The 22,576-nt window shown below is 41.3% G+C and overlaps 1 protein-coding gene across 7 annotated transcripts in view; it reads right to left on the bottom strand.

Annotated features, from left to right (window-relative positions):
• Positions 1-3,250: 3,250 nt before the first annotated feature.
• CROT (carnitine O-octanoyltransferase) overlaps positions 3,251-22,576 on the bottom strand; it is a 41,374-nt gene continuing 22,048 nt past the window's right edge. For 5 of the 7 annotated variants that reach the window (XM_050939568.1, XM_050939565.1, XM_050939569.1 and 2 more), the window contains 12 exons: positions 20,642-20,750; positions 17,014-17,107; positions 16,797-16,922; positions 16,067-16,168; positions 15,313-15,396; positions 15,117-15,224; positions 14,714-14,844; positions 13,037-13,160; positions 7,676-7,754; positions 6,216-6,309; positions 5,929-6,048; positions 3,251-5,459 (listed from right to left, as the gene is read on the bottom strand). In XM_050939568.1, coding sequence (XP_050795525.1) covers positions 5,339-5,459; positions 5,929-6,048; positions 6,216-6,309; positions 7,676-7,754; positions 13,037-13,160; positions 14,714-14,844; positions 15,117-15,224; positions 15,313-15,396; positions 16,067-16,168; positions 16,797-16,922; positions 17,014-17,107; positions 20,642-20,750 — 1,292 coding nt within the window. In that variant the 3' untranslated portion in view covers positions 3,251-5,338. Of the gene's footprint in view, positions 5,814-5,928; positions 6,049-6,215; positions 6,310-7,675; positions 7,755-13,036; positions 13,161-14,713; positions 14,845-15,116; positions 15,225-15,312; positions 15,397-16,066; positions 16,169-16,796; positions 16,923-17,013; positions 17,108-20,641; positions 20,751-22,576 lie in introns of those variants that run through there. The other 2 variants (XM_050939570.1, XR_007772526.1) reach the window with 2 other exon arrangements.

The raw sequence follows: 22,576 nt of genomic DNA, 5'->3' as shown, positions 1-22,576 counted from the left end.
GGTACCAGATGACAGAAAAAGGAGTAGTGGTCCCAAGTTGCAGTGGGGGAGGTTTAGGTTGGATATTAGCAAAACCTTTTTCATTCAGAGAGCGGTGAAGCACTGAAATGGGTTACCTAGGGAGGTGGTGGAATCTCCTTCCTCAGAGGTTTTTAAGGTCAGGCTTGACAAAGCCCTGGCTGGGATGATTTAGTTGGGGATTGGTCCTGCTTTGAGCAACGGGTTGGACTAGATGTCCTCCTGAGGTCCCTTCCAACCCTGATATTCTGTGACTCTATGAAACCAAAAAACTTTAAGATGAGATTCTCATATTCACTTTTCTCCAGAAGCTTGGGCAGCAAGAAAAACAATCATCACAAGACTTGCCATAAGTTACTGAGTTACTCATGTAAAACAACAGGAAATTTCTTAATGAAGGATGAGGCACTAAGATCCTTGGAGATGTTTACCTTGTGTTAAGCCACAGTGACCATAAGCATAATGCAAACTTTTCTACTCTATGCTCAATGGGTACACAACTTCAGTGTTCTAACTGAGAAAAGATTTTTTTTAAACTTCTTTATGGAAAAAAAATAAAAGAGCCTACCCTAAAAGAAGACTACAAATTTCACTTTGGGAACTGTATAAGCTAAAACAGAATAAAGCATTCTTATTCCAGAATAATTGTATCCTCACGGTGAGTTGTACCAATATAACTCTGATATAATTATACCAGTATAAATTTCCCCATGTAGACAAACCCTACATTTTCACTTGTAACCCCTATTTGAGTCATTTTCCCCCTTGTGGTGAAGACAACACAACTGGTTACACCGTGCAATTCCTGGGACTAAAATAGGTCAAGCGTCTAGTACAGTAGGAGAGGTGTGGAAACTTTTGCCACTCCCAAAATGCTCTTTGCATAATACACCCAACAAGTAATATTTGTTTGCCAGGAAAGACTCAGTGTTTTCAACTCACTCAATTGTATTACAAATCTTCTTCTTGATCTTTAAAGCCCAGCTTCTGCAATCATGCAATTATGTGAAAATTCAGCTGTCATTTAAAAAAAAAATCTTCTAGCTTCAATGGTTGGGGAGAATAGCTTGAAAATATGACCAAATGCACCCAAAAGCTCAGAAACCAGATGACAAAAAATAACTCACAATATTATTGAAAAATCTCATGAGTTATAATGTCATGATCTCAAGATTTCTGGCTGCTTGGAGTTGGCAATACTGAGATGTGGCCCACTGCTGTCAATGCAGGTTTCTTTGTTGTTTTAAAGTGAACATAGTGCTTGTGAAAGATATCAGCCTGCCTTCCTTAGAACAATGGCAATGCAAGCTTTCCATCACTTCTTAAAACTGATCTGGAGGAATCACTGAGGTTTCGTCAGTCATTGTGCCCCTACAATACTTGGTCACTCTGCCAAGACTGCCAACAAGGGTGCAAGTTATGATGATGACATTGGTGACACGGACGCCTATGCACTAGCAATTGGCCTGAGACAACCAGGTTCGTTCAAATATGCAACCAAACATTCATCAATATTAACAACTTTCACTCATTGTCAACACAGTCTAGATTTAAAATAGGAAGCTACACTTCCATCCCATTGAGCCACCCAGGCCCACATTTTTCACTGGTATATTTTAGTTAAATTATAAAATATCAGATTAGATACCTCACTTACCGACAGCTGTAAGGGATTTCTCTGCACTGCACTTTTAACTCATTTGGCAAGTATCTTCTGCTTTGGTAAATTAACAGGTTGTCCAAGAAGCACTGGATAAAGCAAGACAAGGTCGCACCTGTATTGTAATAGCTCATGACCTGTCAAGAATGCTGACAAGATAGCAGTAATCCAGAACAGAAGGATTACAGAAGAAGGAACACATCAGCAACTCTTGGCTGAAAGAGGTGTCTATTATTTTCTAGTTCAGTGGTTTTCAAACTTTTTTTCTGGGGACGCAGCTGAAGAAAATTATTGATGCCTGCAACCCAACAGAGCTGGGGATGAGGGGTTTGAGGTGTGGGAAGGGCTCCAAGCTGCGGAAAAGTGTTGGGGTGCAGGGTGTGGGGTGAGGCCAGGAAGAAGGGCTACAGGAGAGGGTCTGGGCTGGGGTTGCAGGCTCTGGGGTGGGAAGGAGGGGTTTGGGGTGCAGGAAGGGGTTCTGGGTTTGAGTGGGCTCAGGGCTGGGGCAGGGGATTGGGGCATGGGCTTACCCCCAGCAGCACAACCAGGGTGAGAGGCAGGCTTCCCCTACGTCCTGGCACTGAGAGCCACGCTACGCCCCAGAAGTGGCCAGCAGCGGGTCTGGCTCCTAGGCAGAAGTGCGCAAGCAGCTCCGCACGGCTTTTGCCGGCAGGCACCGCCCCCACCTCCAGCTCCCATTGGCTGGTGCTCAGGGTGGGGGAAGCACGCAGATCCCCATGGCCCACCTGCTGGCCGCTTCCGCGGCACAGCGTGGTGTCGGAGCAGGTGGGCACTAGCCTGCCTCAGCTGGGCAGCACTGCCGACAGGACTTTTAACATCCCAGTTGGCAATGCTGACCACAGCCACTGGGTCGCTGAGCAAGGCGACCCAGTGCCTTACATACCACAATTCAGTACTGAGTCACAACCCGAACTTTGAAAAACACTGCTCTAGTTAATTCTCAAGCTGGACCATGAAACATGAATTAAAGGCAGTGCCACATTTCTGAAGTGTGATGGTTCATTTGTTTCAGTACTTTACAAACGACAGTATTACCCATCAATCTTACCTTTGCTTTCAGGAAAGGTCTGTAAACAAAAGAGGTCCTGTTAAACCTTGGAAAGCCAAGAAACACTAGCCAAGCATGTACCAAAGTCCTCAATTACTTCATAATCTAAACATTTAGGCCTGCAGCTCCAGCCACTAAGAGTTCTGTTACTAGCTCTGTCACTGTCTTAACCTATTGTCACAAACTGGCCCCATTTTCCTCTGGATGGACACAAGTTTGTTGTGAATGGATCCCACTCCTAAATCCCACGTACTTCTAAGCCCCACTGGGGTGACTGATCACTGTTTCCAGCTCTGTATCGCTCAGGTACACTGCCTGGTACAGACCTTGTACAGGTCACTCTTCCTGGGCATGGGGATTGTGATCTGGCCACCTAAACCCCAGAACCAATGCCCCAGCTCTCCCAAGCCCCCTGTTGCCTTCTCTGAGTGCTCTGGTTTTCTAGTTATGCCCTTCAGGGACAACCTGGTAGCAAAGCAATGAACACAGACTTAGCAAAAGAATTCTTAACCACAACCACTTTATTCTTAAAGCACAAGCAAATTACAGATCTATGGAAATCAACAAACAGTCCTGAATGCAATCCTCCTGGTCCAACCTCACCCTGTCTGGGAGTCCTGGTTCTGGTGAGTGTCCTCAAGCAGATAGTCTCCTGCTGTCACTCTCTCCAGCAAGTTCTGCTTACAGGTGCTAATGGTATGGTCCGCTGTTAGCAAAGCAGCCACCTTTTCAAAATAGTCTCTATCCCATTTCTATCCATGTGTTTTGGCTGATGAAGTTCTCAGCTTCATTCCCCACTCCTCCCCCAACTTGCATAGACAGTCAATGGCCTTGCTGGTAAAAACCCATTTTTCCAGAAAAAAGTCATTCAACATTGATGGCTCGCACTGTTTTCCCTTTTGAGGTGTCCCATAACCTAGCATGACCACAGAATGTCGACAACAGCCTTATCTTGTCAAGATTAGATTGGTTTTCAATACCACCTGGATTTCTTAACCCAATATGGAGGTTACAATACACTAACAGTTGCAGTAAAGGTTACAATCACAAAATAGATTCACAAAACATGAAGTTTACAATTTGGCCAGGATAAACACTCAGTCTGTTACATCCAGTATTCTAGTAATTGTAGTGTCTGCTTGCACACAACACATGGGTATGAACATATCACAGTGGTCTACCAAACAGGGCATTGAACTGCAAGTAAGAAGGACTTGGGTTCTGCTCCTGCCTGATTGTTGATCTGCTGTATAAACTTTGGCAAGTCCTACATCTCTCTTTCTACTCAAACATTTTGTCCTCAGAGCAGGGATAGTCCCTTCTTATGTTTATTTTAGAGCACTTAGAAAAGTTGGCTATTAAAGAGTAAGTGAGTGTCAGGTTAACTAAAGTGATGCGAACTGCACCATTGTAACATGGTAACTACCACAATGAGGTTTTGATCTCAGTGAGAATTCTAGTTGTTCTAACGTAACAGAAACAATAATAATTCCTGACTTCTCCAGGGGCCCCAATACCTCCAGAAGGGCAAACAGTGGGGATTTTAGAATCTGTGTTAAGTTAGTTTCATCATCTGTACAAAAGAAACTTCCCTTTTGGAAAGTTTGGTTGCTATGCATCAAGCAGTATAGATATAAACCAATCAACCAACATGAAACAAACTTTTTTGATTGTTTTATTTCTAAGAAGAAATTACAAAGTTTATCAAACAAAAGTCTTATTTAAAATCCAAAGAAAGCTTAAAATCCTGAGAGTTTTATCAGACTATACTTAGTGCCAGCTTTAAATTTGCACTTAATTTCTGTGGAGCAGCAGTGATATTTGTAGTTATTTCATCACAAGTATGTCATCCTTTGGAAACTTGCAAGTAGCCATCCTAGTTTTATCTCTTTATTTTGAAAAGGAATTTAAAAGTATTTTTCAAACTATAGTGACCTCAGCCTTCACCTGAGAAACTAGTCTCTACTCACGAATAAGCTCTTGGTTTGAAATCATCCCAATGGTGAAAATGGAAGGCAGCTAATAATAAAAATCATATATAACTTGAAGAGTCTGTTATTCTAATATTTCTCCTTGATTCTTTCACAAATGAAAAATCATAAAAACTGTCACCAATGTCAATTGCGATAGCACCAGAAGGTATTAGCACTGGAATGGTTACGCTGAACTACAGAATAAGTAAACCATAGAAATAAACGTCACCGGATTATCACGTACTCTATCAGCTACCATTAGGAAAGTTATAAAAACAGGCCATCACAAATTCTCCAGTTTCCAAAAATCACAATAGTCTGATATATTTGCATTGTTGAGGCATAGTTTAAGATTGTATAGTTCTACACTGATCATTTGCCATAGTTTGCATTGTTGGTGCAAATGGATATATTATTCTTTTAAGAAACTTGCATTGCTGCTGCAGTAAATTTCTTAAAACGGACAGGTTTTGCATTAGTTCTGCTTAACGTCTATGCTGAAGTATCATTAAGTGTTTTACATAGAGTTTAACGTTCTTTGTGACAAGCATTTCATTTAGCAAGTGCCAGACACAATAACGCACAATATGTGAAGGCACAGTAACGTCACTATCAACTCTACAGATGGGCTGTGGCCATTAGTTGTATCATGTCCTGAAGAGACTGGAACAAGTTCTTACACAGCATTTCTGCATCGGTCTCTGGGCATGATTTCCAGGCAGTGCAGGTCACAACAATTCTATCAGTATAAAGGTTAACTAGTTATTTTAGATCATGAACTTTAAGCACGTCCTCACACAAACTGTAAAATTATTCGCTGAAATTTTGAAACATGGGTGTCTAACTTGGGCACTTAAATAACGTTGTCTTGATTTTCAAAGAAGCTAAACATCCAGAGCTCCCATTGACTTCAGTAGGACATGTAGGTGCTCAGCAATTCTGAAAATCAGGCCACTGTAGTTTAGATGCCAAGATGGATTTAGGTACCTAACTTTAGTCACTTACATTTGAAAGTGTTGTCCATATCTTCCTTTACTGCAACTAGCTTTAAGATTCTGGATATTTTCTCTCTTTCCCTGTGAACTTCCTTTACCTTCATGACATTGATACAATCGGGCAAAGTAAAAACGGGGAAGAAGTTCAGATAACAGCTTTACAGTTTTCTTCTGAGTGATGCCAGGCCCAAGAAGGTGAGAATATACCCTTACCTGTCATCTCTGATTCTATAGAAAACGCCATAGCCATGATGTATCATGGGGACTGCAGCTCCACCAATTCTAGTGTAGCCAACCAGGCTAGTGGAAAGCACAAAATTTCCACCTCCCCCACTATGAAGTAAAAAAAAGCAAATTGTTTGATTTAAATTAGTATTAAAAAGTGGAGCTAAAATATACAAAATTATTGGGATCAAGAGATTGGCAAGCTGAAGGCAAATGTGATAAACCCATCAACACCCAGAGGTTTGACTTGCATATCGGACAAGACTAATAATTACCTTCTAGTGAATGCAGGGTCTGTGAAGAGTTCTGGCACAGGGAGTCCTTCCTCTTTTGCTATGAGTAGGAGACCCAGAAGATGACGGTCAAATCCTGTCAAACAAACAAGAAACCTCATAACTGAGAGAAATATCTAGTTCTTCCTGGTCTGGACAATGGGAATTTCAAATGCTGGACCCAGAACAGATCATGGGAGAGCCCTAAAAAGAAAGAGGGATCCAGACTGAAGCACCCTGAAGTCATCTCCGAAATGTGGTGTCCAAAGAGGCTGTTGCATTCAGCCTACAATGGAGATAAAAATACAAAGAGTTTACCTCATTACTAGCCCCCTCCAGCTCCAGTGAGAAACATCTCTCCTTTCACGCTAGGAGGCAACCAGCACTGTCTGGGAAAGGGCCCAAATGATCAAGGGCACAGACATGCTTTTCTTCATTCTGAAGAAAATTCTGAAACTCCCTTCATCCATCTAGCAATGGATGCTTTGAAGACCAGAGCACTCTAGCTGAGTTCATCATACAGTTGGAAAAGACTATCATGATCCCCCAAGCTTGGCTACTGAAAGGCTGTATCTAGAAAGGATGAGATTTCAGACTAGGCAAAAACGATTGTGCTGCACACACCCCAGAAATCTACTCTGGGCTCCTGCTAGGTCTGGGTGGCTTTTCAGCCCGGGTGTGTGGCTGAGAAAACTAAAAATTATTGCTGCTGAGCATGTAGCCACTTCAGCTAACCAGTAGGAAATGCTGAGGAGAGGGGTATTTCCCAAGCCCTTTAAAGTAAGTTAGGTGCCTAGCCTCAGGCCAGCACCATCAGCTCCTCCTCTTCTATATTTTGTGTGGGGCTTGAGATGGTAGGCATGCTCTAAGGTGGCCTCTGAGCCTGCCAACCAGATGAGGCCATGAGCTAGGCCGGAGGCACAGCTAGTCTCAGCATTCTGCCGGGGCTTAGGTGCTGACCAGGCTGATGGCGTCAGGATTTAGGCAGTGTGTGCATACCCAGTAGTGGATTTTTAGACACCCAGAAGAGTTTACTGCAGAACTTAGGCACTTACAGGGTTAGGCAGCAGCTGAGCTGGGTTTTGAGGAGCTAAATCTTGGACTTAGGCACCTATGTGGCAGTTAGATTCTTAAGTCCCTTTGTGGATCTAGCCCCAGGGGACTAGAATTAAATGTCCATGGTTAGGACCCTCGCTCCCACTCTCCTCTACCCTCACACTCCCCTACCCCCCCGTGCACCCTCCCCCCTGCAGGAAGAAGAGAGGCAACACATAAGCTAGAAGGAAATGCCAAGGGGTATAAAAAGGCAGGGGCTCCCAGCAAAAATTTATAATATTTCGGTTCCCCTGGGTGGTCTTGGATTACTCAGACTGACCTAGTAAGGAGCCGGAGAAATCATATTAGCACGAAGTAAAACTCCTTTTTCAGGCACAAGAGAAAATTAGTCGTTAGAAAGAAAATACCTTTTCCATTCTCGCACTCTTTCATCATCTTGTTGTGCTTTGCACATGCCTTTAGCATCTGTTGCTGCCGTTTATGAGACTGCGTTAAATAACAAAAACAAAACCAACCCAGTTGAATATTACAACAGACACAGATAAGCAAGTTCCTTCCATCCACAAGCTTTAGAGCTTAAGAAGAGAGGAAAATTTAGGAGCATGGAAAAGTTACATTTGTGCCTTATGTCTCATTTTTTAATTCCTGTGATTTATTTTTTTTTCCTGAACCCTGTTTTTTGCACAGGAGCTCTTGATAATTTGTTTCCTAGGTCTTAGCCAGTCATCTTCTGTGCAGAACAGTTTTCTAAACCTTAAGCCCCTTCCTTCTCTTCCCCCCGCCCCCACTGACAGAAACTGAAGGAATTGAAAATGGTCACTTTAAACTAAAGAGATTAAATACAATGGCTTTCCTACACTAGCACCAACTTTTAGAAATATATCAGACAGTAGCGCACATGACTGCATTTCACAGACATGGAACTGCATGTGGAAATCACAAAAGTGAAAAGAGAAAGCCATACGGAAATAGTGAAGCGTCTCACTTCATTGCTCTTAAATTAAACACACATAGCAACTAGATGCACGAGGAGGGCTTAAGCATCAAAGTGTCAGTTAGGTAGCTAAGTCCAATATTTGGCTACCACTGGCATTCACAAAACCACTGTTCAGCTGCAGCCTAATCCTATAAGCACCTAAGTTTCCATCAGTAAAGTCCTTAGACAGAGGGGCAGCCTGGCCACACCTGAACAGTGCTGTGACCCCATGTGCCAGGCTGCAGTGCATAGAGAGGTGCTGGGCCCAACCCCATGGGACAGGAGCCAAGTTGCCGCTGCAGGGGAGTGCTTGGTCTCCAAACCCCTCACAAACACCACTTGCAGTGGTAACTTTTTTTGAAAGGGTGGGGAGGTCTCAGTTTCAGATTTTGCCTCGAGCCCCCAGAACCTCTGGATGGCCCTGACTGTGCATTCCCTTGCTTATATTGTCTGGGCTCGGAGACCACCTTATAGCACAACTACTGTAGCTGTCCCCGCACAAAATGACAATGATGGTGCCCCTCCCCCACCCCCAATAGTTAGAGTACTCATCCAGCACATGGGAAACCTGGGTTCAAATTCCAACTCTGCCTGATTCAGAGCAGGGACTTAAACCCAGTTCTCCCATGAGTGCCCTAACCACTGAGAAATGGGGTACTCTGGGGTGGTCTCTCCCAATGTCTGCTGTTGAAGCTGTTCCACCCTCATTGGGCCTGAGAGACAGAATGATTCTACAGGCTGGTAGCTTCACGTTTCAGTCCCTCCTCCACTGAATATTTAGGTTTTTCATACAAAGTGGAATAGCTTCAACAGGAGAGAGCCATAGCCCTGTGCTAGGGGCACTCACCTACGAGTTGGGAAAACTGAGTTCAAGTCAGGCACAGCAGAGATCCAAAGCCACAATCCAAATCCACATCCTGGTGAATGCTTTAACCACTGGCCATGAGGGAAGAGGGGCACCACCTCTGTTCTTCAGAAAGGGCTGACCTAGCCTATGTGCCTAACTCCAGGAGAGGATTCATGTCTGTGAATCCCAAGCACAGACTGATACCCAACTCTCTTTGAAGAGCGATGTATAGGCCCCAGCCCTCTCCTCAGCATTTCCTACTGACCTGCTTATGCAGGGCTCAGCTCAGCATGCTAGCATCTGTGAATCACTTTCTCTCCCCACACACTGTAGAGGGAGCCTGGGCGCCTAATCTGGAGTTTGGAGCATTGCAGTGCTCTAGTCCCCCTTGTGAATCTAGCCCAGGGGTGCTGCTGTCCAGGTCAGTGAGACACTGAAAAGAGCTGCCATAAAACTGAGTGCAACAGACTGAAAGTGAAGCAGATTGATCTTTTAAATGGATGAACACTAGGGAAGCTCTTAGCTTTATTACATTATTAAAGATTCTCAGATAGACTGGCTCACTGCTAGGTCCCAACTCAATCTGCCTGGGCAATGCTCTATTAACTTCAGTGGAGGATCAGATTGCAGGATCCAGGCCTAAACTGTTGTAATTAACTATGAGTAAATACAGAAATATAATAAAATACAGGGTGCAAAAGACAACAGCATTAGTAGAAAGAATGTACTGAAAGAACAGAGAGGAGTAAGAACAAATAGCTAGAGATTTTAAAAACTGTACTATCAAATTATATCAGAAGACAGAAATAAGAGAACAATGGGTCTATTAACATGATAGCAAAGCAAGGATAACTTGGTTATTGAAAAATAATGACTTATTTGCATCAGCAGAATACTAGCAATGCATCCATAAGAATGGCCATACTGGGTCAGACCAATGGTCCATCTAGCCCAGTATCCTGTCTTCTGACAGTGGCCAATGCCAGGTGCTTCAGATGGAATGAAAAGAACATGCAATCAAGTGATTCATCTTCTGTCATCCACTTCCAGCTACTTGCAAACAGAGGCTAGAAACATTCAGAGCATGGGGTTGCATCCCTGCCCATCTTGGCTAATAGCCATTGATGGACCTATCCTCCAGGAACTTATCACAAGTTGACTGTGCACTGTGTGAAGAAGTACTTCCTTTTGTTTATTTTAAACCTGCTGACTGTTGTACTTGTGAGTATTAATGATGAAAGACTGGAAAAAACTGAGTGTATTTAAACAATGGAAACAGATATTTAGCCATCATGTAAAATGAGGGGGCTACTTTTGTGGATGATATTAAATTAGGGGTAAGTCAAGGAGCTGGAACTGTTCAGTTACTTTTAGAAAGACTTTTCATACAAGACAGGTACCCTGTGACTGGAAAACATTTTATGTATAGCTCAAATGTAAGACTGGGTTCTAGGAAAGAGGCTGAAAATGACAGACCTGTACACTTAACTATATAAAGAAAAGCTAGAAATTACACTTTAAAAATGCATTTGGAAAAGTACAGTTCAGAAGTGAGACAGCACGGACTTGTGAGAGGAGAATAACTTCAGAATAATCTAATTACTTCTCTAACAACTGTTTGTTTAGACAGATGAGAAAAATGAGGGTCAGTATATCAGGACTTTGTGAAAGCTTTTGACAATGCGATGGGGTAAGCAATTGCAAAAACACCGTAAATGCTGTTTGACTGTAGTGATAAGTACCCCAACTTCAATTCTTTGGTCTTTACTTGCTCTCCCCAGTGCAGAACTGCCCATTTGTAAGAACTTTCCCCCAGCATGCATTTTCTGAAGCTGGCTCTTTAAATCTGGCAGAGGCAAACAGCTGTAGTCCTGACAGGGTTAGACTGAAAATGGCTGCTGCAGTTTTCTGTTATTCAGTTGGTAAGTACGTGTTATTTTTTATCCCCAATTTTTCTTTCCTATTGCACTCTCTCAGAGGTTGGATAATAAGTGTAAGGGTAGATTTAAGCCAGCCAGTCTCTGTCAGGGTCAGGAAGGACTTTTTCATTGATCATGCTCTCTTCTTCCTCTAGCTAGCTATAGGGTTTATTTGCCAATTAGTGTTGTTAACCCACAATCATGGTTTTAAAAGTATAAGAGTTTTGTGATTATGTTTAACCACAGATTTTAGAGACAGATAAGTCCTACTAGTTAGTCTATTCTCCTGGCAATGTAAGCACAAATATAGGTTACAGATGGCATGGTTGTCAGCAAACGGCTCCAAACACTGAGCCCAAGATCTGTCTCTGCTCTGACACTACATTCCATTTTTTTATTTATTAAGCCCCTTTGACCAAAAATGGTGGATAATGGTAACAGGACACAAACTGAAATGGTCAATAATTGATGGGTTCTTAGCAACAACAAACTATTAAGCTTATAAGAAGAATGATGGGGGATTTGATAGCTGCTTTCAACTACCTGAAAGGGGGTTCCAAAGAGGATGGATCAAGACTGTTCTCAGTGGTAGCAGATGACAGAAAAAGGAGTAATGGCTTCAAGTTGCAGTGGGGGAAGTTTAGGTTGGATATTAGGAAAAACTTTTTCACTAGGAGCGTGATGAAGCACTGGAATGTGTTACCTAGGGAGGTGGTGGAATCTCTTTCCTTAGAGGTTTTTAAGGTCAGGCTAGACAAAGCCCTGGCTGGGAAGATTTAGTTGGGGATTGGTCCTGCTTTGAGTAGGGGGTTGGACTGATGACCTCCTGAGGTCCCTTCCAACCCTGATATTCTATGAGTCTATGATTCTAAGCAAAGAGAAAGAAGTGATGAGGTATTAAGGCTCTGGGTTCTTGCAAAGCTCTTAAGCACATGCTTAACTTTTAAGCACCTATTCAAGTGCATCCTATTCAGCAAAGCAGATAAGCATGTGCTTGAAGTTCATCAGAAGCAACAGCATTCAGAAACAGGAGAGCAGTTGGGATGAAATTTAAAATGATGAAGGGAATCAGAAAAATGGAGAGGAAGAGAGATCCCAAGGGATCAGTGCTAGAAACAGCAAAGTTCAATATTAACTGGCTGTATGAGTCTGACTGTAAGAAGATAAATGAAGACAGCAAACGGAAAAGCAGGGGGGGAGATAAGAAAACAAAGGGAAGTCAGATTTGAGTGATGGTATTAAATGTCAGAGTTTTAAAGCAGAAGCACAAATGAATAAGAAACCAATGAAGTGAAGAGGAGAGAAGAAATAAGAATAGTAAAGCAAAGCATCAAACAGAGTGGTTTGGTGTAAGCCCAGTATCCAAGATGAAGAACATGAAGCAGCTTTGGATTTTCTCTAAGAAGATATGTAAACATATCTTGCAAGATCCTTTGCCTTTCCTGTCATCTCCTCAGGCTTCCAGACAGGCACAGAGGGAGAAGCAGAGGAAGAAAATTTCAGTAGCAGCCAGTGCCTGGGAAGAGAGAGAAGCTTGGGTAGGAGAGGTGGGGGAACCAGAAGAGAGGTCAGTCCCCCAGCTCAAGTATTCAGGAGATGAAAGACTCTTAGACTTTGGAATCAGTCTTGCTGCCAGCAACTTCCCCATGCAGATTTCACACACAGACGAGCATGTGCAGCTCCCAGACTCCATGCCTCATAGCGATGTCTGCCATTGGCACAGCACTGACCACACTTAATCGGGAGGGGTGAGGTGCATGTGTGGGGAGTGTACGACATAGAGCAGAGTTAAAAACAAAAACAAAATTTAAATAAAAAAAGAGTGGGGTCATATACTGCACTTCACCTAAGATAGCAAAATTCTGAGAGCCAGCCCTGGTGGTGACATACCCACTTGAATTAACCAGCTGAAGATGAATTCTTCTCCAGTTACTGACACAATTAATGGCATATTCTCTTATCTAAAGTAGATCAGATGGCAGGTCTTTTAAATACATTACAGCTAAAGCAGATTTTCAATACTTACACTGCAAGATGGATCCAGCATGGATTTGCACCACTCCACTGCTTCCACTGTACATGGTCTCATAGTCTCAGTGCGTCCGTGGTAGAAACGTCTGGTTGTAGCAGTTTCATAACAACAGCCTAGGCTAAGAAGGAAAATTAGGACAAAGTGTCTCACTACAAAGATAAATCTTTTTTCCTCTCTAAAGAAAAAATGTCATATAAAAATATTCTGTCCCATTACACTCAATTACAAGCAAGAGTAAGCCACTCATTTTCTTTTAAGTATCTGAAATGTAATACAGATTACTCAACGATAAGAAAGTTTTCAAGAGGCAAGTTAGGACTAAGAAAATTCAGATGCCATTATAAAGTCATAAAAAAATCTGGACTCTTTCATGAGCTGCTTTTTGCAAATGCTAAGGCTTCTATACCCCCTTATGTAGGTGACAGGAAAGTAAGCAAGCTTCAATTTCCTATGTATTCTTCCATCAAGGACAAAGGAGAGAAGGCATCTGCCCCACATAAGACCTACAGACTGGGGGAATCCACTAGCAACAGGGGGCATCTACAAACAAGTTTAAGACGAGCCCTTACCCAGATTGTTTTTGTTGGGCAATTAATATAAACCAGTGTTCAATGACCTGTGCAAGGAATGTGGCCTTTTTGCAGATGACATCCTCAGGCAACTATTTGCCAGCTCTGTGATGACTCATATTTAAACTATTTTAAATACTAACAGATGGTAGTAAAGGCAGGGGAAAAGGAGGGACATAATCACCAACAAAGAGAGAGTCTTCAAGAACTTTTGGCTGGGAGTACAAAATAAAACCTTCCTCACTCACCTGCCCAGTGTGCAAGGACAGGAACTTGGTTGTACACTATCTTTTTGTTATGCTGTTATAACTTCTACAGGCAGCCTTTGTTGGTGATGAGGACAGGATGACAACAATGAGTCTGCTAAGGCTTTTTACAAGGTTGGGATATTGGAAGAGAGAGATTTATCACCACCAAATAATGTTTAATTATAGACTACAGATGAAACTCTCATCTGCACCTGGGCCAAATTCCCTTATAGGAATAACCAATTAGTGAGGTATGCTGCGTTGGTCGCAGGATATTAGAGAGACAAGGTGGGTGAGGTAATATCTTTTCCTGGACTAACTTCTCTCTTGGTGAGAGAGACAAGCTTTTGAGCTTACACAGACCTGAAGAAGAATTATGTGAGTTAAAAAACTATGTGGGTTAAAAAATTTGTCTCTCTCACCAGTAGAAGTTGGTCCAATAAAAGATGTTACTTCACCCACACTGTCTCTCAGTTAATGAGGTAATATAGATCCTTGTGGGCCAAGTCCTTGCCTTATCATTTAATCAGTACAGCCCACGTTTTATGGACTGTTAATAAAGTTCTAGCTGGCTGCCCTTCATCTTACAGTACCTGTAGTATAGCACCTACCACACTGTGACATAAAGGACTTGCTCCTGCACCTTTTGAAGTCAATGGCAGAAGTCCTGCTGACTTCAGTGGCAGAGGATAAGGTCCTGTATAACTGAATAAAACACTATGACATATTTCGTCATTCTTCTATGACTGCAGCAAAATATAAAATGGAACGCAAAGCCCCTTGTATTTGCCCAGATTTGTCAGTTTGTTCAACTACACATTTAATTGCTAGCCTGGGTAATAAACTTTTCTTACTGTCCATGAAGTTTATAATAGGCCAGCTGGAGGCCAAGCTGAACAAATGTATCAGGATGAAGTCCCTTCTTCTTGGTCAGTGCTTTGCCAAAGGATGTAAAGGCATAATTCACTAGCTGCAAGTCAGATACCTGACAAATAAAGAATTTGTTATCATAGGCGAATTCAGCAACTGCTCTAATCACAACCTGCTTCAGTTCAAATATAATGAACTGTGCATTCACCTCACAAAACAATGTATCAGGTTTACCCTGGTGTAACACCCCTGGCTTCAGCAGAGCTACCTCAGGATTGAATCTGTTCTAGTGGTCTTTGTTCTCTGGCCTGGAGTGAGGCCAGCTACTAACGTTTAGAAAAAATGAAAGCCTCAGTGATCACTAAGAAAGAGATAGAGAAACTTCACCTGCTGAGAATACCGTTCTTTAGCACGTTCAATGTCATTTAGCATGTTCTGGTTCAACGTGAAAACAAGTTCTTCTGGCCAAAGGATGTCCCGCACTTTATCTGATCCCTGTTTTGTTTTTTAAATAAAAGAGGAATCAATATCCGTAAGAGAGGAAATGCTAATTAATAAGGATGGAAACTTAATGGATACATACCTTCCACTTTCCCTCGCTTTCAATAATCTTCTGATCAATATAAGAGCACAGGACTACCAAAACCATGGCATCATAAGGAGAATGCTAGAACACACAAGACAATATACCATGATGGTTGCAAAGCTAAAAGTTGATCAAGTCTCCTTATTTCCACTCCCATTCTTTCTTAATTATGCTGAAGGTTTTCCTGTGTTGTGCAGAATTCATTAAGAGATTACACTTCTAGCCCTTCTACCTGTACAGATAGAGCTCCATACAGCATTTATCTACTCTCTTGTTAGCTCTGCAGCCAGGTAGACAGGCAAAATATGGCACCAGGATGAGGCACAGATCTGGGCAGAAACAATGTCTTCCGATGTGAGAGCGCAGTGCTTAGCATGTTTTGGGCACTACTGTGATACAAGCAAATAATAAACCTACTAACTTACATTTTTTTTTGCATGATATTCCCCTTCTCTTTGAACTCCCTATTGATCAAATGCAAGAAACTCCCTCATTAAAATATTTCTGAAAGTAAAATGTAGACTTCTAAATCTTTTTAGTCAACAAATGCACTGCATAATCTCCCCTTGAGAAATGTACAGCACCTGTCCTGGGATGTTTGCCAGATAAGGTGCCCTATATGTGAAAATGCACGAAAAGAAAAACAAGTTGAAACCTGTTAAAAAAAAAAAATTTCATTGTGGAAGGGGAAAAACTGACAAAGGAGCCCACTGTAAATATGCTAGGAAAAAGGGAATCATATTTTACTTACATCACAGTTTGAACCAAATGTCCCATTGGAAAATAGTATGCAGTTGTAGGATTTGTCTCCCCAGCGTATGGTTGGATCTCCTATTAGAGTCAACTTGGTGATCTAAATCAAGAATTAATATCATGGGGTTTAGAAATATCTGAATGTGCGCCAGAGTCCTGTCACATTACACTGGAAATATCTGGATACTTTTTAATGAGTACCAACCTCCGCACTCGAAAGCAGCTATGACTTACTGCACTGGGCAAGACAAAGTCCCTGCCCTAAGGAGCTTTTAGATGAGCCATGACTAAGAAGGCTGTCTGCATGACAGCAGACATGCCCAAAATGCAACAAATATATCCATCTGAAGAAAAACCATCTATACAAGCCTGGTGTTTAAAAATAAAAGGACAGATTCTGGTGGTCAGAGCTTCCATGGCCTGTGAAATTCAGGGGGATGCAGAGGGGTGAGGGTAAATTTACACCACATTTACACCTCCAAGATTCTAGATGTGGTAGGCATTGGTCCAGTCCTGGTCATCAACAGGAGGCAATGAATCATGGCCATGCCCATTTTCCTATGCTAGAGGGGCCAGGACACAATGATATAAGACCTGTTAGATTGCTAAGGGACAGGCAGATGGTTAAGCTGCCTTTCCAGAATATTTTATACAAACAAATCAATATACAATCAGACACAAAAGTTGGTTAAAAAGACAAGCAAAATTATTTTGAAATCTGTAACTACCGAAGTATAATCCTCAGGGGTTCCATAGGGACTGGAATCATCCAGGGAGATCACAAACAAACTGCTCTGAATTTTTTCCAGTAGACCTAAGTTCTTTGGATCGAGATTAGTTAAATATTCACGTGTCTACAAGGCAATGAAAAAGTGGTTAAATAATTGAAATGTTGCAAATACAGTCAATCAACATTTTTCTGAAAGACCACTGAAATTTTCCAACCTCTGCCCATTGGGTTCTCTCCCCACTTGTTAAAGCTGCCAGCCCTGGTCCATCAGGTTCATTATGGCACCTCTTTTGGATGTAAGCAAGTTGCCTTTAAGAAGATTTTTAAAATTAGTAAAATAGAATGAAGACAGAGACAGGATTAAAATTGTTCATCTTAGTAGGCCAGAAGTCTGGTTAATATTTCTTATTCCATACCTAATCAGATTAAGTGAACTTTCAAGAAGTGTATCAACTCTGCTCAGGACACATGATCTTTTTAATCCGTGTCTGCACTGGGGATTTGCCATGATTTCAGCCTCTGGGTGCCGCTGCACCAGTGCAAACCCATAGTTTAGACAAAGAAAACCACAACTTGCACCAGTGACACTTAACTCAGTTTCAAACATGGGACACCTCTAATAGTGAAAGTCACACTTTGCATATCCACACTGGGAATTTGCACAGGTACAGTTATATCGGTGACTACCAACAATGGCTGAAATAAGGGCAAATCTCCAATCCACACAAGGCCTTAGAATCATAGGAGGGAATCATACTCCATTCCACCCAGCTGAGATTGTATTATGCACCAAATCTTAAACAATGTAAGAACGTTTCTCTTCTCAATCTTTGCTTGCACCAGCACTTCCAAAAACTTCATTCAAAGCTTTGTATTCTGACAGTTTTACCTGTAAACGTGACTCTGTACATGCTATACTTGGTGTTCTCTGTCTACCTTGTTACCCTTTTAAAAAAACCTCTTTCTGAATTTTTAAGAATTCATATGCAGTTATTTGGCACTTCCACTGATTAAACATTAGTACTAATCAGAATTTAAACAACATTCATACAGATGTATTCATATATAGCAAGTGAGGCGAATCAGATAGACCATCCTCAAAATCAGGTTACCTGTGAAGCAGAAATGCAATACCCGCAGATAGCAGCAGGTTTCTGTGCATCATGAATTAATTTGTGTCTGGCATTTCTTGTTAGAAAATTGTTTGATTTCTGTTTGTTCGTTTCTTTGGTGTTTGCCTGATCCACCACAACTCTCAGTAAGTTGTTCCAATAGCTAATTACCCTCACTACTAAAAATTTGTGCCTTATTTCAGATCTGACTTTGCCTAGCTTTAGTTTGCAGCCATTTGTCTCTAGACTGAAGAGGCCATTATCAATTGTTTGTTCTACATGTAGGTACTTATAGTCTGTGATCAAAGTCCCACTTCAACCTTCTCTTTGTTAAACTAAATAGATTGAGCTCTTGGAATCTACCCATGTAAGGTTTTCTAATCTTTTAATCATTCTTGTATCTCTTTACTGAACCCTCTCCAATTTATCATTGACATCCTTTTTGAATTGTGGACTCCAGAACCGGACACGCTATTCCAGCAGCAGTTGGACCAATGCCAAATACAGAGGTAATTTAATCTCCCTATTCAGCATTTCCGTTTGTACATCCAAAGAGCATATTAACCCTTTTGGCAACAGCATCACACTGGCAGCTCATATCCAACTGATTATCCACTGTGACCCCCAAGCTTTTTCATAGTCACAGGTTTCAGAGTAGCAGCCTTGTTAGTCTGTATCAGCAAAAAGAACAGGAGTATTTGTGGCACCTTAAGAGACTAAAAAATTATTTAAGCAAAAGCTTTCATGGGCTAAAACCCTCTTCATCGGATGCATAGAATGGAACATACAGTAAGAGGATATTTATACATACAGAGAACATGAAAAGGTGGAAGTACCCATACCAACTGTAAGAGGCTAATTAATTAAGAGAAGCTATTATCAGCAGGGGAGAAAAACTTCTGAAGTGATAATCAAGATGGCCCATTTTGGACAACTGACACGAAGGCGTGAGGATACTTTAATATGGGGAAATAGATTCAATTAGTGTAATGACTGAGCCATTCCCAGTCTCTGTTCAAATCTAAGTTAGTGGTATCTAGTTTGCACATTAATTTCCCCATGTTAAAGTATCCTCACACCTTCGTGTCAACTGTCCAAAATGGGCTATCTTGATTATCACTTCAAAAGTTTTTCTCCTTCGCTGATAATAGCTTCTCTTAATTAATTAGCCTCTTACAGTTGGTATGGGTACTTCCACCTTTTCATGTTCTCTGTGTGTGCGTGTATATATATTGACAGTGGAAAATACAGTAGGAAGATATATATATAGATAGATAGATAGATAGATAGATAGATATCTTCCTACTGTATTTTCCACTGCATGCATCCGATGAAGTGGGCTGTAGCCCGCGAAAGCTTATGCTCAAATAAATTTGTTAGTCTCTAAGCTGCCAAAAGTACTCCTGTCCTTTTTTCATAGTCACAGAGTCCCTCATCCTGTAAATATAGTCTCTTTACTTTGTTCCTAGAAACAGAATTTTCTAGGACCAGGAATGGCTTGGACTGACTTTAGAGGTGTTACTCTAGATGTACACCAGCAGAATTTGGCCTGTAGAGTAAACCAGCCTGTGCACAGTGGAATAATATTACCAGTCTGGAAAGTTAGCATATTTACCTATTTTTCGGATTACTCAAACCACTTCTGGAAAGTGTGTAATGATTATATTAGTGGTAATTTAATAATTATTGGGGAAATTCAGAAATTTCATGTGCTAAGTATACATATGGCAGCTCCTTGGAGAGAGAGCATCTGTTGTGACAATAAACACCTAGCAGTGTGCTCTAACACCAAAGTCTACAATATAGACGGCTATATTCTCTCTGTCTCTCTCCACTCCTCTTCCCATTAATATAGCTCCTTTGCACTCCCTTAGTGGCACAAAAATCCAAATAGCAGGTCAGACTTCCAGGCCCTGGTGTAGGGGTGAGATATGTGGCTGGAGTCCCACTGTGTTCCAGTAATCCCTAGCTGGCAGAAAACACCCTTAAACATGTCACCAGACAACACACATTATAGCTCAATCCTGCCTCTGTGGAGCTCAGCAGCAGGAAATATGGCCAATATATCACTGCTAAAACATGACTTTACGTGCACAGCTTTGATTATGTTTAAAATGTGGTCAAGAGGGAGCAAAGGGAAAGGGTGGTGGTGGTTTTGTTTGATTGGCTTTTTGTTAATGATTATGATGAATATCTCATTGCTACATGGATTGGTTCTCAAAAAAAGATATATCAGATAATCTTGATACAGTTTCAAGCCATGAACCCCAACACGTAATTGATATTTGCTGCCTAAACACCTTCATGGTATACTTTTAGAATCCTACACTTGCTTGTTGTTCAAGGCCCTTGCCATATTTTGCAGTGCTAAGTGCAAGCTCGTGTTCATGCCTATTACAAGCTTTCCTTCAGTTTAAATCCATAAGCTGTTCAGCTAAAGTTACCTAGTCGCACAGACTATCAAAATACTATAATGGAGGGAAAATTCCAATCCCTCCAAACTTCAACAGAAAATGTTCAAAGAGATTTGCTCGGCCTGAAAGATCACATTTTCATCTGAAAAACAGGCACCTACTACAGTTTACAAGTAACACAATGGGAGACCAGCATCCTGCCATGTTAAGCATTCCAGTTTTGAACAGTCTGGACTTTCAGGGAGTATTGTTCTTTTGCAAACAAGGCCCAATATACTTCACTGTGCAACTCAATTAATATGAAATAATTTAAAAACCTGAAAATCTCTGGAGGGCTCAGTATATGACCTTCATGTACTGCATCAAAAGTAAACACTCGACCTCGACACAGGACTATTAAGTGGGATGGGCATTCACCTTCACTCTCTGAAAGGAAGATAAAATAAACATGAGAACACAACACTTTTTGGATAAAGTTATAATGTGAATAGGGGAAGGAGTAGAGATACGTTACAGACACACTTAAGTGACCAGGTAAAAAAAATGCACGTGTACAAATACAGCACATTATTTTGGCCTTTAACATTTAAGACTTTGTACATTTAAAAACAGCAACCAAGACCAAACTAGGCATCTACTTTCAGAGCAATTCTATGGGTTTTTTTCCTGCAGTTTGGAAATAAGTCTCAAAGGTTGCATTTGCAAGATTAACTTACAGAATCCATAGATGCATGTAACCTTGGTTATTATTAACTCCCACCAATGTTTACTGCCATGTTCATAACTTGAACAAATTTGGAAATGGGGAGGCTATTCTTACATCAGGAAGCAGAAATGCTACATGGAAAATCACCCATGAAAGAAAAGAAAAGATGACACTGGGTGAAATTTCAGAAGGTTGGCACAGAAAGTGGCTTCAAAGATAAGCAAAAACACTTGACAACATATTCTACAATTTTTTGTCTATGCAAATCAGGAGTTAATGCACAAATGGATCAGCTAGTACCCAATTTGCATATGCAAATCTGAGCATTTTTGCACTGATACACGAATGTTTAACATTATGGAGAGATGCAGTTGTTGCACTCACCACTGGAAGTCTTGCCCATAATTGCCTATGCAATCTTATTAGTTATGCCACACACAAAAATGTATTGCCATAAAGTTAAGGTTTGACCAAGTTCAAGAATGTTAAGACCAAAAAGAAGTTAGGAATGCAAGGAACACAGCACTAACATTGCACTTCTCAAACTAGGCTTCTACACAACCTTACCTCTGCCCCAGAGCTCTGCCTTGAAAAAGTGAGAAATGTATACTATATCCGTAGAGCTCCATTTAACAAATGCCCATAAAAATGCCTTTATCCTATTCATATAGTAATTTTGTTGCTTTCCGTCTTTCTTCATGATCATATTGTAACGTTCACAACAAAAATTATAAGTTCCTGATTTAGATAAATAGCAAAATTAAGGAAATCATTCCCCCTTTAGAATGTCTCCACATATAAATATCATCTGCAGAGATCATGAAATTACAGCACTTACATGAAGAGCAATAACTAGTGGGGTAACAAATCAGCACATGTATGAAAACTTACAAAAACAAGGTGCTGTCATGAACATCTGAAATACACTACATGCCAAGAAAGGAGATAATAGGCTTTCATCTTCACAGGGACACAGGTGAGGTTCGAGTGCTTTAAGAAATGAAACCATAATTCTGCATTCCCTGAGTTTCTATTGTTTGGATTTTCTTCTATGTTTTAATTTTAAACCAATGTTCTTGAAAGGTCATGCACCCTCAAACCATTGTTATGTGCCTGCAACCTTAACTTTTCTTTAAAAATTAAAACAATTCCCATACACAAAAGTTTACTACAGTCCTAACAAGGGATCGGGGAGGGAAGGAGAACAGGGAAGGCTTCCCACTTCCTCCCAACTTCCTGAGCTGTGATGGAGAGGCACCTCACTAATCCACACCTCCTAAAGACTATAGGTGGGAGAAGGGGGTGGCTCCACCTCTGAGAACCTTAGGAGATATATAGGAATGCACTGAGGTAAGTGCATCAACATCTTGCTGAGCCTTATGAGATTTGTCAGGGAATTCCCAATCTTCCCAAGGCTCGTTAGGTGCCACCTCCCACCCCAGACTTCCCATGGCTCTTATGCTTGTAGGTTTCACAAAAGCAGTAGGAGTTCAGCAGGATGGATTATAGGGGCCACTGGGGCAGGTGGACTTCTGACAAGACAGAA

Source organism: Gopherus flavomarginatus, chromosome 2, assembly GCF_025201925.1.
Source record: "Gopherus flavomarginatus isolate rGopFla2 chromosome 2, rGopFla2.mat.asm, whole genome shotgun sequence".
NCBI classification, from domain to species: Eukaryota; Metazoa; Chordata; order Testudines; family Testudinidae; genus Gopherus; species Gopherus flavomarginatus.
The sequence above is the reverse complement of the archived record's forward strand: the minus strand, read 5'-3'. Positions and strand labels throughout refer to the sequence as shown.